This window comes from Alosa alosa, chromosome 4, assembly GCF_017589495.1.
Source record: "Alosa alosa isolate M-15738 ecotype Scorff River chromosome 4, AALO_Geno_1.1, whole genome shotgun sequence".
NCBI lineage: Eukaryota > Metazoa > Chordata > Actinopteri > Clupeiformes > Clupeidae > Alosa > Alosa alosa.
In genome coordinates, this window is record NC_063192.1 from 14,628,748 (window position 1) to 14,643,854 (window position 15,107).

The 15,107-nt window shown below is 41.7% G+C and overlaps 1 protein-coding gene across 2 annotated transcripts in view; it reads right to left on the reverse strand.

Moving 5' to 3' along the window:
• tbc1d22b (TBC1 domain family, member 22B) overlaps window positions 1-5,351 on the reverse strand; it is a 40,260-nt gene extending 34,909 nt beyond the window's left edge. Inside the window, exons 1-3 of one of the 2 annotated variants that reach the window (XM_048241106.1) lie at window positions 5,039-5,351; window positions 1,572-1,628; window positions 749-1,098 (exon numbers count right to left, since the gene is read on the reverse strand). In XM_048241106.1, coding sequence (XP_048097063.1) covers window positions 749-1,098; window positions 1,572-1,628; window positions 5,039-5,094 — 463 coding nt within the window. In that variant the 5' untranslated portion in view covers window positions 5,095-5,351. The remainder of the gene's footprint in view (window positions 1-748; window positions 1,099-1,571; window positions 1,629-5,038) is intronic. The other variant, XM_048241107.1, reaches the window with a different exon arrangement.
• Window positions 5,352-15,107: the final 9,756 nt, after the last annotated feature.

Consider the following 15,107-nt stretch of genomic DNA (forward strand, 5'->3'; position numbering starts at 1 on the left):
GTGTCTTCATTTTCGATTTGTTTACTCTGGTGGAGCCTTTGATCACTTCATGTCTAGTGGACTGAGATATTGATAACCATGAGATGGATGTCTAAAAATCTGACCTTCCAGTAAAAACCAGCCAAATGTGGTGAATAATAACTCCTAGCCAAACATAAAATGAAAGCATAAAGATGAAACTGTGTGTAATTCGTGTCACTGTGCTTTCAGAAAAGACACCAAGCTCACCAGACCAAACACTGTAAAATATGTAACACACACAGTTAACCTGTGATTTAAGCTGCTTCGATCGTAAACAGGTGCAAGACATGAAGGCTCCAAACACCATGGTTAACGTGTTGTGAAGCACCATAATGGCAAGTTGATAGTGTTGTATATTCAGAGAGTAGTTAGTGCCCCCTGCAGGCTAAATATGATATTGCATATCAGTGCAGAGACGGAAAAAAAAATCCCAAGTTGTCTCTCACAAGTTTCAACGTCTGGCCGCAGAAATAATTCTAAACATGCAGGGCAAACAGATTTAACAACTCATTTTGTCCAGGCCTCCATTGGCCGCTATTTAAATAATTCAATGTGATTTCCAGATTGTTGACATTGTCCACTGGCCTGTACTTTAACTGGGTAGATTGTTCATCTACACGGCAAAGTCAAAGTGCTGCACATCAAATTGCTTCTCTGGGATAATAGTAATAAAAGATATCCTTGATCCTTGCTATTGGAGAAAAGTATGGTGGATAGTTTTACATACCTGAGGAGGTGTTAAGCTGGGCGTCACTATTGGACTTCATCACCCTGCCATTGGTCGATCTGTCGTCAGTCATCTGCTGGTCATGACACGGCTCGCTCCGGAGTGGGCCCAGCGTGTCTGAGGGGTGGGCCTCCGAGTCGCTGTCTGCCTGGGTGGGGAGGAAGGTGGAGACTGCAGGTCGAGAGTGCGGCACGGGGGCTGGAGGCGCAGTGCCCATGAGGAGATCTTCATCTTCCTCGTCGTCGATATCCCAGGCGTCGTTGGTGCTCCGTGCGAACTCGAGGAAGCTAGAGGCCTTCTTGGATTTGACATTCTGAGTGCTGTTTGACTTTGGAGCGTCTTTGAGAAATCTGTGATGAGAGATAAAAATCAAAGTCCGAAATGAGAGGGAGAGAATGACAGCAGGACTATTGCCGGCTCCGACAGGAGCCAAATTAAATCTTTCACCGAGGAGAAAATTGGTTCACGAGACAAGAAAATCACAGTGGGAGTAAGAGCAAAACAAAAACAAAAACAAAATATAGATACATTTCAAGCATGAAAATAAAAGCAACATTCAGCTAACAAACAACAGACATGATGATTCAGAAAGGCACTGAAGAGTCACTTTGAGAAAAGTAACAAATCAAATAAAAAAACACAAACATTGTCATTCCACATGATGCACAATTATAAGTATCCGAGCAGCATAACACAAACGTTTTAATAAAAGAAAAAGTAGAGCATGACGACTGGACAGAGACTGAGGAACTGGGGGGACAGAGGTTAGGTGGGGTGAGGTGGGGTGGGGTCTCCATGCAACCCAGTCGCAGGCAGCACTTACGCTCGGTGGATACGCGGGTCCAGAGGAGGATGCTGAGCCCCATATACAGGCTGTAGACTGGCAGATAGAAGAACAGGTAGAGATGAGAGAAACGGAAGTGAATGTGAAAGAGGGGGTGGGGGGGTTTATAAAGAATGTTAGTGTTGTGTATGTGCGTACGTGTGACAAAAAAGGCAGTGTGTGAGGAGGAAAGGGAAAGAGAGTTTTGCTTGTGAGTATTAGGGAGAGAGTGAGGGAGAGGGTGAGGGAGGGAGAGATAGAAAATACAAACAAAGAGAAAGTTGGTGGACTCAGAGTTAAGAAAGCAACAGGAGGTCTCAAAAAGTACAGAGAAACATTCTGTAGTGAAGCAGAGTCTGTTCATCGACAGGGTTCAAAACTTCTAAAACTTCAAAAGAGTCTTAGCTGACATAGTGACAAAGAGTTCATACCACAAACACTTGATTCTCAGAGAGGACAGCCTGTTGCCCCAAACATAATAGGCCTTTGTTTTTGACAGCCTGAAGGCCTATAGATTAGTGGTCAATGGTGTTTTGGTTGGAATGTCATAATTAATAGATTTAAAATATTTTCATTTCAACCAGCTATCTTAGACCACTAAGTGTGCTACAGATACAACTGACACCTAATTTATGTCTTAGAGCGCACAGCCTGGTAAAGCCAATCCAGAATCTTGCACAAGGCTAACTAGCTTACAATGAAGGTTAATGACTCCAGCCTTGCACACCTACTTAAATTCAAACAGCACAGGATTCTGCCTGAATATTTTTCGCATGACCATACTAACACACACAATCACTAAATGTCTTATTCCAATATGATTGGAATAGGACAATATAGAGTCACAGAAGAGTTTTTCACTCACAACTTTTAAGGACAAAAAAAAAAAAAATATGGAGTCGACTGCTTTGCGTAACTGTGCCCCGCCCTGCCCCCTCTAATCACACCAGACCAGCTGAGCCAGACTGGAGGGGATGACATCACAACGTCTTCTCATGTTACACGGCCACACCCATTATGCCACTGACACAACACAGACATACACATCAAACCCAGAATTTGAATTGCAAAAGATACAAAAGTTAGAAAACCCATAAAATTGCTCAAAGCCTCAGAGTTCACTGAATCCCCAAGACCTTTTTATCATAAACTAATTAAGTTTTAATTCAGGAGGAGAGCTGCTTGGGGGTATGTGAGAGTAGAAGATCAACAGAGAATGTTTTTAAGAGACCTTGACCATCATTCGGAATCTTTAAGGAGGTGGCCCCGCTGTTTCTGGATCTTAGAACTTTTTTTTTCTTTTGAAAATGATTTTAAACAAATTTGCCATTTTCCTCAAAGCAATGTCACACAGTAGCAACTTGATTATCACATTTATACTTGAGTTGTTCAAACTACACAACTCAAACACAATCTATCAAGACCTTCTTTAATGGCTTTCAGGCCTGCGGCAGTTTGAGAAAGTACCAAATTTGCCAGACTGAGGTCTTCTATTTAGACTGTTGTGTACGATCCTACAGACAAATCAAGCACTTTGCAGAATGTCTATTAAATCTCTCTGCCTTTCATGTCCTGGAAATTTGTTAATCTCTAATTCAAGCACATTCCAGAGTCCTTAGAGTCTGTGGGACCCCTCTGCTAATTGTTATTCTTCAACAATGTTGAGAGGCCACGGAACTGTGTTGCCTTCACTATAGAGCACTTCAGCGGTCAGTTTAATGGTTATTACCTCAACCTGTTCTTGCACTGAAATAGTTTTTTACTCTACCTTGTCTACTTTACTCTCCTATTTGTCCATATTATTTATGCTGGTCTCTAGACCTTACTCTTGCACTGTTGCACTAATGTTGGACTACTTTTGCACCTTCACCATGACACTCACTCTCTTGAGCACCTCGCCATGCACACATAACTAAAGGACTATGGTTGGACTACTTTTTGCACCTTCACCATGACACTCACTCCCTTTAGCACATTACCAGCCCGGCCCTGTCACTACAAGCGTCTTATGCTTGATCACCCTCAAGCACATTGGACTTTCTTAATTTAATTTATATAGTGTATTTAGTATTTAGTTTTGTTAGTTTTCTTATCTTTCTTATCTTGTAGTGTCTGTATTGTACAGTGGAGTTTAGTTATATGTTTATACTTATACTTATGTTTACCATTTTTGCTGTAAGTGCATGTTGTGTGTGATGTCTGTATGCTACTGAGACCCTTGAATTTCCCCATGGGGATCAATAAAGTATCCATCTATCTATCTATCTATCTATCTAATGGATTAACCAACCTATATCAAAGGCTTCTTTATGTAATAGGCCACACAAAGGACCATCAGGAATGGTTCTGCCCTTGTGTACATCTGCACAGCATCGCTCGTGGAGGAGAGGAGAATGACAAGGGACTTGTCTTTTGTGTTGGAGGACACCAATGGAATACCTTAGGGCTTAGGGCATGAAACAGATTTCAGAGTAATGATTATGACTTTAGGCTAACTTAAGTTTTAGCAACTTGTTTATATTACAAACTAAACTGGATGGTGTGAATGGTGCTACCCACATAGCAAAATATACACAACCTGCACAACACATTTCATACCAATTTTTAACAAGCATTCTGTACAGGCTACTGGATAGCCTATGTGTTAAGTGGTTGATTCACATTCCCGAGGTTGGTGGGTACAACTAGTCTGGTTTGAAGTTTGCAGTGGATTGCGAAATCACCCAATCTATGAAAACCACACATCTTGGTCTTTCGTTCAGAAATGCTTCATCATTGCGGTCACATTTCAGAAGTTAGGCATTGCGAAACAAAATCTAAATTCCTCAGTGCAAAGACTGTTAAACAAACATGTTAGGCTAGCCAGTTTCCATCATTCAGCCAGTCTAGACAATGACATTAGGCTAGCCTAGTAGGCTACTATATGCTGACATTTGTTTTGACCATTTAATTCCAATAATACAAATATCAAATTTAGCGATGTAGGAGAGAAAAGCTTCCTCAAAAGATGGCTTGTGAACCCATTCAGTTATGTTAAAACCAACTACTTAGAGGAAGGGGGGAATCAAGCACATCGCAGACCCCAGTAAGGTGAGCTGACCGAGTGACAGATTGCCTGGTGCTTGTGACTGACTGACATCGACCTGTTAACATATGGCCATCGCATCCTCAGTAACACGGAAAGTATACCTGGGGAAAAACATTGTTACCACATAACTTACTAATAGTATGCCTCTATCTTGTAAGAGCTGATGGAAATAAAACATCAAGATACAAGGTGTAACAGTAGTCTATTAGCAATGATACTGCTGTAATGCTAGCTACTAACGTTAACGTTATACTGCCATCATTCTAGCGGAGATAGCATGGGTTGCACACAAGAGATGAAGTTAGGGACTCAATAAGAATGGGTTGTCCCATTATGTGAATGTTGAAGTGGTAAAATAAACGAAAAGGGAAGTACCCACCTCCCTGGCACCTTCGTGTTTCGTTTCCAAAAATGTATTCTGCTGTCGGTGGCCATGCCGAAAATGCTGTTTCCCCCTTCAGTGTGATACAAGACTCGGGACAACGTCGATGGTTAGCATTGGAAAACCAAATAAATATATGCTGTTGCTGTCGATAACATAAGGAATCTTAGTCCTTAACGTTTATAATGGTCTGAAATTTTGAATAATTTAAGTATGCGATAATATTTACTCAGAGCCTCAGGGGCGCATAAAATAGTGAACAGGAGGTCGCCATCTTGAATATCAGGGACTGGGATATGTGATTGGTGGAAATCCTTGACAGGTGCAAAGAATGCAGCCAATGGGGAAATCTGATGTGAATGCCTAGGGCGGAACTGTTGCTTTTTGTATGTAGTTGACAACATAACCTCCACAGGTGTGTGTATCAGACAGCAAACATTGTAGGCTATCTTGATACAATGATGAAGAGATGAAGCGTTGGTTTTTGCCAGGCTTGAAAAAACTTTCATTATTTCACTGACAACTTGTTATGTACTTGGCCAAATAAAAGTTAGACAGAAAAATAAAAATAAGCCTACTCTGTGTGCATTTCAACGCACATCTGTCAGCTGCCAAAGAAAATGAATGTAACTATAGTCCATTCGTATTGAACAAAATATTTGAATGAGTATATTTCAATTACTCATGAGTTGTCAACAAACACATAATATTGAGCACAATGATTTGTAGAAATCTACAACCTCAAATCAGAAAAAGTTGGGACGTTGTGTAAAATCTGAATAATGTAATAATCTGCAAATCTAGTAAACTGATTTAGCTGCCAAAAGGACACAGACAACATATCAGGTGTTGAAAATGATGAAAATTCGACTATTTCATGCATGGATACCAGCAACATGTTTCAAAAAAAGTTGGAATGGGGTAACAAAATGCTGGAAAAGTTCTGTAATGATAAAGAAAATAAAATGATAAATGCTTCACAATTAATTAGGGTAACTGGCAACATGATTGGGTATGAAAAAGAGCATCCCAGAGAGGTAGAGTCTCGTAAAGACGTAGGGGTAGGCTATTCATCACTCTGTGTCCTGTGTGGACAAATGATGAAACAATGTCTAATTTTAATGCTTCTGAATTGTGAAGTATTTGGGGAGTTCATCATCTACAGCAGTGTTTCTCAAACTTTTTCAGACCAAGGACCACTTAACCAATAATAATAATAAAAAAAAAAACCTCACGGACCACTAGCTAAAAGAAAGAGTAAACCTACTACAACAGTATATTACACAATAGGCCTACTCACCTTCCTTTTTGTGTCAGAGGATTCATATGATTTAAACTGGCGTAGCTTACATAGGCATGTTGCAGAACTGTTTGGATTTACATACAAGCTGGTTCAACATTGCAAGATATTATATTTTACCATGTCTGCTCGCGGACCACTTGGGATAGCTTGCGGACCACCAGTGGTCCCCGGACCAGACTTTGAGAAACACTGATCTACAGTACATAATATCATTAAAATGTTTAGAGAATCCAGAGAAATCTTAGCAAACTAGGGATAGAGCTGAAAAAACAATATTGGATGGCCGTGGTCAACGGTCATGGCTTGGTCAACATCTATGACGGTGTGGAGGTGAATTAACCTAGTGCCTAGGCACAATCAATTCGGAATTATGTATACAGGTTCTGAGCAACATATACTGTTATCCAGACAAAAAAAAAACAGGGAAAAACTTATTTCAGGAGAACAATGCAAAATTGAATTCTGCACATACTGTATTTAAACAGTATTTCTCCATGGAAGAAGAGTCCATGCTAAAATGGTCTGTCTGCAGATAAGACCTCTCAAATTAAGTGCATCATGGAATGAAAATCATGATTAAGAATACCTCATACTGTTGAGCAACTGAATTATTTTGGGCATGGAATGGGACAACATTTAATTCTCAAAACTCTAGCAACTGATTTTCTTAGTTCCTAAATATTTACATAATATTTATTTTGTTCAATTAAGAGATGAAGCAGCACAGTAGTTTGAAACATGTTGCTGGCATGACATTCAATATGATCATATATTTTCCATGTCCTTTTTGATGCTAAATGGGTTTACAAGACTTATATTATCACATTCTGTTTTTATTTGCATTTTACACAACGTCCCAACTTTTTCTGATTTGGGGTTGTATGAAAGGATGCCCTGTAAAAAATCGCTGAGTCGCAGTTTCACCCAGTACGTCACCTGCCCCACTCGGGGGAGCAGAATATTGGATCTCTGCTATGGCTCTACTAAGTCTGTTGCAGGTCCCCCTATAGGATTTTCTGATCATAACGTGGTGCATCTCCTCCCCACTTACAGACCTGTGCTGCACAGAGACAAGGTGCAGGCACGTGTGGTCCAAGTGTGGAACGAGGAGAGCACTTTGGCCCTAAAGGGCTGTTTTGACTGTACCGACTGGTCCGTCTTTCAAGATTCATCTAGCAGCATTGATGAACTGACAGATGCTGTATGCAGTTACATCTCTTTCTGCGTGGACAGTGTGATCCCAACTACGACAGTTGTTTCCTATCCCAACAATAAGCCTTGGATATCTAAAGAACTGAAAAATCTAAGGGAAAAGAGGTCTATTTTTAATAGTGGTGACAAGAGTGCATATGCTGAAATTAGTCCAAATTCAATGAGTCTGATCTCAGGTCTGTGTGGAATGGCATGAAACTAATGACAGGCCTACATAAAGGCAAGGGTTTCATTCTGTGTCTTATCCTCAAAAGCCCTTTCTTCCACAGGCTCTCCACAGGGTTGTGTTCTTTCACCATTGCTTTTTATTTTATACACAAATGACTGTAGGAGTAAGAATGAGAATAGGCACTGCATGAAATTTGCAGATGACACTGTTACAGTGAGCCTTCTGAACAAGGATGAGGTGGGGCATGGTCCTGTAGTTGATGATTTCATTGCTTGGTGTGAAAACTTTTATCTGTCTATCAATGTTTGCAAGACAAAGGATATGATTATTGATTTCCGTAGAACACAGCACGATGTTTCTCAAACTGTTATTCAGAACATGAATGTTGAGATAGTAGATGAATATAAATATTTAGGAACCATCATTGACAGCAAACTATATCTTTTGAGAGCAACACAGATACTGCATGTAAAAAGGCCCAACAGAGACTTTTCTTTTTGCAGAAAATGAAATAATTTAGTGTGTGCAGGACTCTGATGACTTTGTTTTACCGATGTTTTATTGAATCAGTCTTGACATTTTGTATTGTGGTGTGGTACAGTGGTCTTTCAATGACCAGCAAGCGTAAGCTAACAAAGCTGGTTAATGTGTCTAAGGTGGTTGGGGTACAGCTACCACAGCTCCAACATTTATATGATAAACGGGTCAGGGGTCAGGCTAACCACATGTTAAACTGCCCTGATCACCCACCTTTTGGGGAGTTTAATCTGCTTCCCTCAGGGCGCCGTTTTAGGTTTCCTCTATCAAGAACTAGACGTGCCAGAGACTCTTTTATTCCTGTGGCTATCAGGAACCTGAATTCACTTGACTGATTTCTTGTATCTTTTATACATTATGTGATTATTTACTTACTTATTTATTCTGTCCATGCTGATAACGACAGATGTACCTGTGTACTGTCCAATTGGATTCGGTCATTGTTTTTTTAGGGGAAGGAGTGTCTCCATTGTTGTTGTGTGTCCTGTGCTGTTGTTGTGTGTCCTGCTGTGTTGTCAATGTGTTGTTGGTATCTGCCGGTGCTTTTACTGTGTATGTGTTTTAGACACCCTGCTGCACACTAAATTTCCTTTTCTAAGGATAAATAAAGTGAAACTTGAAACTTGAAACTTGAAAACTGAATAATAATGTACATTTCTAAAGTATGAGTACAGTTTCCTTCACCATCAAAAGATACTCGAAACATGGGGAAACTCTGAAGAGGTCTGACAGACCCACAGCCACAACAAAATCAGAATACAAATATGCTACAGCCCACCTAAAAAGAACAAGATGGTAAACTTGAAAACATGGAGTGGCCAGCACAGTCTCCAGACTTAAACCCCATCGAAAAATCGGGGTGTTCTACAACTTTTGACCGGTAGGCCTAGTGCATAAGGGTGATAGACCTACCAACAAGTCACCAGGATGAATCAGTTACTGTATGAAATTGTGTATAAGAATTGTATTATGATGATATTAAAGGCACCCTTAACAGTTTTTTGACCTTAACATAACGTTTCCAAAATAATTTTGATGCCACCTCATAACATGACGAACGGCCTTCTGCCCTCTTTAGGCGATTACTGACCTATAGCAACTATAGTTTTGTGTAGGGAACTGCTCCCTTCCCCCCTCCGATATTGAAACGGAAAAGAGCTGCTATGCAGAATTTGGATATCTTTTTCTACAGATTGCTGTTGGCGCATTCCCTCTATATTATATCGGAGTTATGTTGTTCATACTTGCAAAAGACACATATTTAGTTAGTTTACTATTGCGCTTCTCCACTGTGAGAGCAAATCTTGTTAATATTTCAGACTAGCAGGCTACATTAAAGTTAGAATTTCTGAGAGAAATAGCCTCTTCTGACTTCCAATCTCCCAGCTTTAAACATTCTGACTTTTTTTCTTAGAAATTCTGATTTAAAAACGTTTCTGAGTTTTTTTTCCCTAGAAATGACTAGGTATAATCTGTTATAGCCTATTAGGAGGAAATGTGCCTTGTATTTTTTTATCGTTGTTCCAAAATGTTTAGACATTTCACAAGGTGAAACCTACAGAGAGATTCATTGGGAAGAACATTTGGTTTACTCAGTTGATATAATAAGGAACCACTGTAAGCTGGAACTGACCTAATTCTTTCTGAGGTTCACCAATAGGATTAATTAAAAGGAGCAAAGGAATTTAGTTTGTTGAGGGTGCTGTATTTTCTCTGTTGCAGGGTTATCAGTATACCAGCAGAGGGCAGCACACGCTTTTATATAAAGCAACGTTTTGCAGCAAGGTTATTTCTGGGCTGTTTGGCTTTCTCTCTTTCCCCATCATTCTGTATGTTGTGGACAGAACACCCATTTTGTTTTGCAGATGTAAAGTGTGTGTGTGTGTGTGTGTGTGTGTGTGTGTGTGTGTGTGTGTGTGTGTGTGTGTGTGTGTGTGTGCGTGTCCGTGTGTGCGCGTGCGCGTGCGTGTGTGTGTGTGTAGGGTGCTCTTCTTAACCATCTGGATGGTAGCAAGTGCTCCCACTAGTGCAAATGTGAAATATGTGCTTAAGTTTTGTTTTCCTAGTGGTGGATTGAAATGGATCAGTTCAACTGCAGTAATATCTCAATGCAGTAATACCACACACAAGCTCTGTAGTGGTTGTAAATGGGCCATTTATTTATAACTGGTCTGAAGGGGGTTAAAAGATATTTTTTGTGTTAAAGCAACACCAAAGAACTTTTCCTCTGTCGCACGCACTATTTGTTTATCCAGCACCGGCTTTGCAAATAACAATGTCCACAGACAAGGTAGAATATGTTGCATGATATTATGAAAGTACGATGTATTGCGACATCAGATGCAAGTCAAATTTGTAGTTTCTTATGTCTCATTCGATCAAACTGCAGATCCGCTACCCGATCCCGGCAAACTTTCAAGTGCGGTTAGCCGATAGCGGGCCGCGAAGCGAATGCAGAAAGTGCCGTTCACACTGTTCACACTGAAACGATTTTGGAAACATTATTTTAAGGTACAAAAAAACTCTTTGGTGTTGCTTTAAGAGTTACAACAAAATAAGTCATTTTCTGATAAGTGTTTTGACCCATACCATCATCTAGTGCAGTGTTTCTCAAACTTTTTCAGACGGAGGACCACTTAACCAATAAAAAAGAAACGCACGGACCACCTAGCTAAAAAAATAAATAAAAGATTAGACCTACTTCAACAGTAGGCTATAGCCTACACAGGCCTACTCACTAAACCACCTTGTCTTTTCACTTTGCTTGTTGTGTCAGAGGATTCATATGATTTAAACTGGCATATCTTACATAGACAGTGTTGCAGAACTGTTTGGGTTTAAATAAAGTTGGTTCAATATTGCAAACAACTCATCTATATTAAATTTTACCACGTCTGCTCGCGGACCACTTGGGATAGCTTGCGGACCACACTTTGAGAAACACTGATCTAGTGTCATTGTTTAAGAAAACCCCAGTAGGATTTGGTAACCTTTTCTCGTACCGGTAATTGGTTTATATTGAGGTTCTATTTGTGTTACATCCTGGCCTAACCAATTCCAGGGTATTGTTATCCCCATATGTGTACCATAGTGGACAGAAATACGGAAACGCAGGACATTACTCAGCGCAATGGCTGTTTTGACCATACTAATAGAGTTGTTTTTGTATTATGGTGTTACGGACACATTTTACCGGAACGTTCTTTTAATAGCTGACATGAGAGATTCCAGCACGGGGCGTCTTCCTGCTGTGCTAGTCGGCATTATTTTGCCAGTGGTGGTCAAAGCGAACAAAGGGGCCAAGGGCAGATAGGCCGTGCCCTTGAGTGTGACTCTCCTATACTTCCCTGGAATGTTCCTTTCCCTTTCCTGGCTATTCCCCTTTGAGGCTGGTGTTTTTGTTTTTCAGTCCTGTTGGTGTGTGTGTGTGTGTGTGTGTGAGAGAGAGAGAGAGAGAGAGAAAGAGAGAGAGAGAGAGAGAAAAGAGAAATAGAGCCTGGCTGTTTGTATGAGGGCGCCTACACACACTCCTATTGATCTCCTAGTGCCAGACACATTCCTGGACTTTCAGAGGTTATCTGGCAGGCCCATCGGTCACTGTGTTACTGCCTTTGTCAGCACCAAGCACACATTAGCGGGAACTACTCCTTGTGCTACCTCTGTATCTATTTCCATTGGATGGGTTGTTATTTGAATGAGGGTCTGCTTTCTCAGGACACTAAGGCGTTGAGAATGTGATGGGAGGGATTACTGTTTAAACTTAAATCATTAAACACTCGGTCAATGGGCTGGGATTCCATTTGTTGTTTTTACCAGGTGTGTCTTGAGTGGTTATTTTCATACCATCGCTAGGCTATTTTGGGCTAATTGTTCCAGCCTTGGATTGAATCACTGGCTAAAACAAGACTTCTTTGTAGATATTTTTAGTCTGAGTAGACGTAGGAGTCTTATTGTCTGTACAGCACTTTCTATTCTACTCAAGATTTTTCACAACAGTGTCAAAGTAATTGAGTCTAATTTCACCAGAACATTTTTCACAGTCTCTTAATGTCAGAAATCCATGTAATGGCTGATCATATGTCGTAAATAAAACCCAAAATGAAAAGCTGATTATTTGAGCTGGTCTGTGTAATCCAGCAGGATGCCAATGAAAAAAACGCACGGCATGTATAAGTGGCAGTAAATGGTTTTTCGGCATTCACTTATCGGGAGCTAAGCCCCCCCGACAGGGTTAGCTTTCCTCAGGAGAGCTGCATGCATTGCCTGCGACAGGGGGACTGTGGCTCTGCCAGAGAGGCTTAGGGCTGGAGCTGGAGAGCTAATGCAGGCCAGGCCTGGCCCACTGAAGCTGAGCCTGCGCCGGTTACACAAGCGTCCCGGTTTGGAGCGGCTGCAAGTGCCGGCAGACGGCAGGAGGAGTGAGCGACTGGTCAGCGAGGATGCGGAAGAAGTGGGTCATGCAGGCAGGAAGTGGGTCATGGCACGCCATGGAGTGGAATGACAGAGGGCTGCAGTGGCAAAAACTGCAGCATGCACGCACACACACACACGGATGCACGCACCCACGTATGCACACACACACACATACAAATACTATTTGCACACATGCAACTCACACAATGCCCTCCCCCCCCAACACACTTGGAAAAGTACTCTTATGTTGAGGAAACAGGACTTTGCAGAACTTTGTAGTGGTGCAGTTATCAAACAGTTCAAGACACTTCCATAAGAAGTCATTGCCCAGAAAATTGAGTTAACGGATTTGTTGGTTTTGAATGGGTCACTGAAATTTGTGATAGTTATATATATGTTTGTGTGTGTGTGTGTGTGTGTGTGTGTGTGTGTGTGTGTGTGTGTGTGTGTGTGTGTGTGTGTGAGTGTGTGTTATGTTTGTTGGAGGTAATTGTTTGTTAAATTATGCACTCTAGGGCAGCCGTGGCCCACTGGTTAGCACTTCGGACTTGTAACCGGAGGGTTGCTGGTTTGAACCCCGACCAGTAGGCACGGCTGAAGTGCCCTTGAGCAAGGCACCTAACCCCTCACTGCTCCCAGAGCGCCGCTGTTGATGCAGGCAGCTCACTGCGCCGGGATTAGTGTGTGCTTCACTTCACTGTGTGTTCACTTTGTGCTGTGTGTGTTTCACTAATTCACGGATTGGGATAAATGCAGAGACCAAATTTCCCTCACGGGATCAAAAGAGTATATATACTATACTTATACTCTATCATATCACATTTTTATCACTTTCATGATTCCAGAGCTAAATATTTGAGAATCTTTACAAACAGTAATAGGCTGCAGCTGCGAACCAGGCAACCACAAGCACATACCAGTACTCAGTCACTCATTAAGTTAGTCACACTCCTGCCCGCCCTTCACTGCACATTCCAGGCCCGCTACTATCATCAAGCCTTCAAAGAGTCCAACTTTGTGATGAGCAATGTCCAAATGCCAGGTGGAGGATGTTTGGGGTCAAAGTTGTATTTCTCTAACATTCATGGCAAACAATGTTATGCTCTGCCTATCAGTACACACACATAACAACCCCCACACACACACACACACACACACACACACACACACACACACGCACATAAATAAACAAACAAACACACGCACCGCCCTGATATGATGAGCATGCTCACATGCTCAAGTGCTTAGTTTCATACATCAAAGGACTTTGACCTAACTGTGCCACTTAATCTCCTTGTTCGGAGACAAGGAGATTCAGTCCAATGTTAAAACATCCTGCACTAACAAGCAGGGCTTTTTCTCTGCGGGGACAGGCAAGATCTCCCTGCCAACCACTTAGCCTTTCACATTAATTACATCAAGGAAATGCTCCGATATGGGATTTGCTTTGCAGCTTTGCAAGTCTGAAATATCTTTCATTAGTTATTTGTGTACATGGCAAATCTGTATGCAGCCTATTCTGCACTGAGCCGAGTAGCTTATAATCATCTCCACAGACGTGCCTCACCATCCACCATAGAGCTTTCTGCTCCTCAGGTTGGTCCTAACGACCAACTATTTTTCCTATGAAGTGTCTCTTCTGGTTGTGCTCCTGATCTAGGATCCTGGTGCTCTTCCCCCCTAGTTACCATGGCGGTTGCTGAACAATGTTTTTAGGAGATTAACCCCTTGTATGAGCTGGCCAGAGTCAGATCTTCAGTTTGGTGAGGCCAGATTGGTCAATAATGACTTTGACCTCAAGACAGATCTCAGCAATGTTTATAAAGATTGATAAATTGGATTGTATATTCTTAGTGGAAAAATTAAGCCTTTAGGACATGTGCAGGTTTGTTGCTGATGTAGTGCTGAGGATGATAAAACAAGCCGACCCTGTGTCTTGGCAGGAGGAAGCAGAAGCGAGCAACGACACGCCACTGTCTGAGAAGCCGCACAGGAATGAGGAAGTGAGGCAGAGCTTTTACGGGAAACCTGCTGGTGGCAGGGGGAGGGGCTGATGGGAATGCAGAGGAGGGAAGATGATGAATGACAGGTGTGGCAGAACGAGAGATTGTGTGTGTGTGTGTGTGTGTGTGTGTGTGTGTGTGTGTGTGTGTGTGTGTGTGTCCAAGTGTGAATGTGTATGTGCGTGTGTGTGTATGTGAATGGGTGTGCACATGTGTGTTTGTGTGTGTGGTGTGTGTTTGTGTTTGAGTGGGATATGCTTACTTGGGCGTTTCCAAAGGATATCTGCAATATTCCAGTGTGTCTGCATTCCTACCCAACACCTTACTATGGTCACAACTTCCGTTCATTAGATGATGGCCACACTCTAGTTTTGTTCCGGTTGCAATCTTGTGAGAAACTGCAGCTTCTTCTCTGCTGGTTGTGTCTCT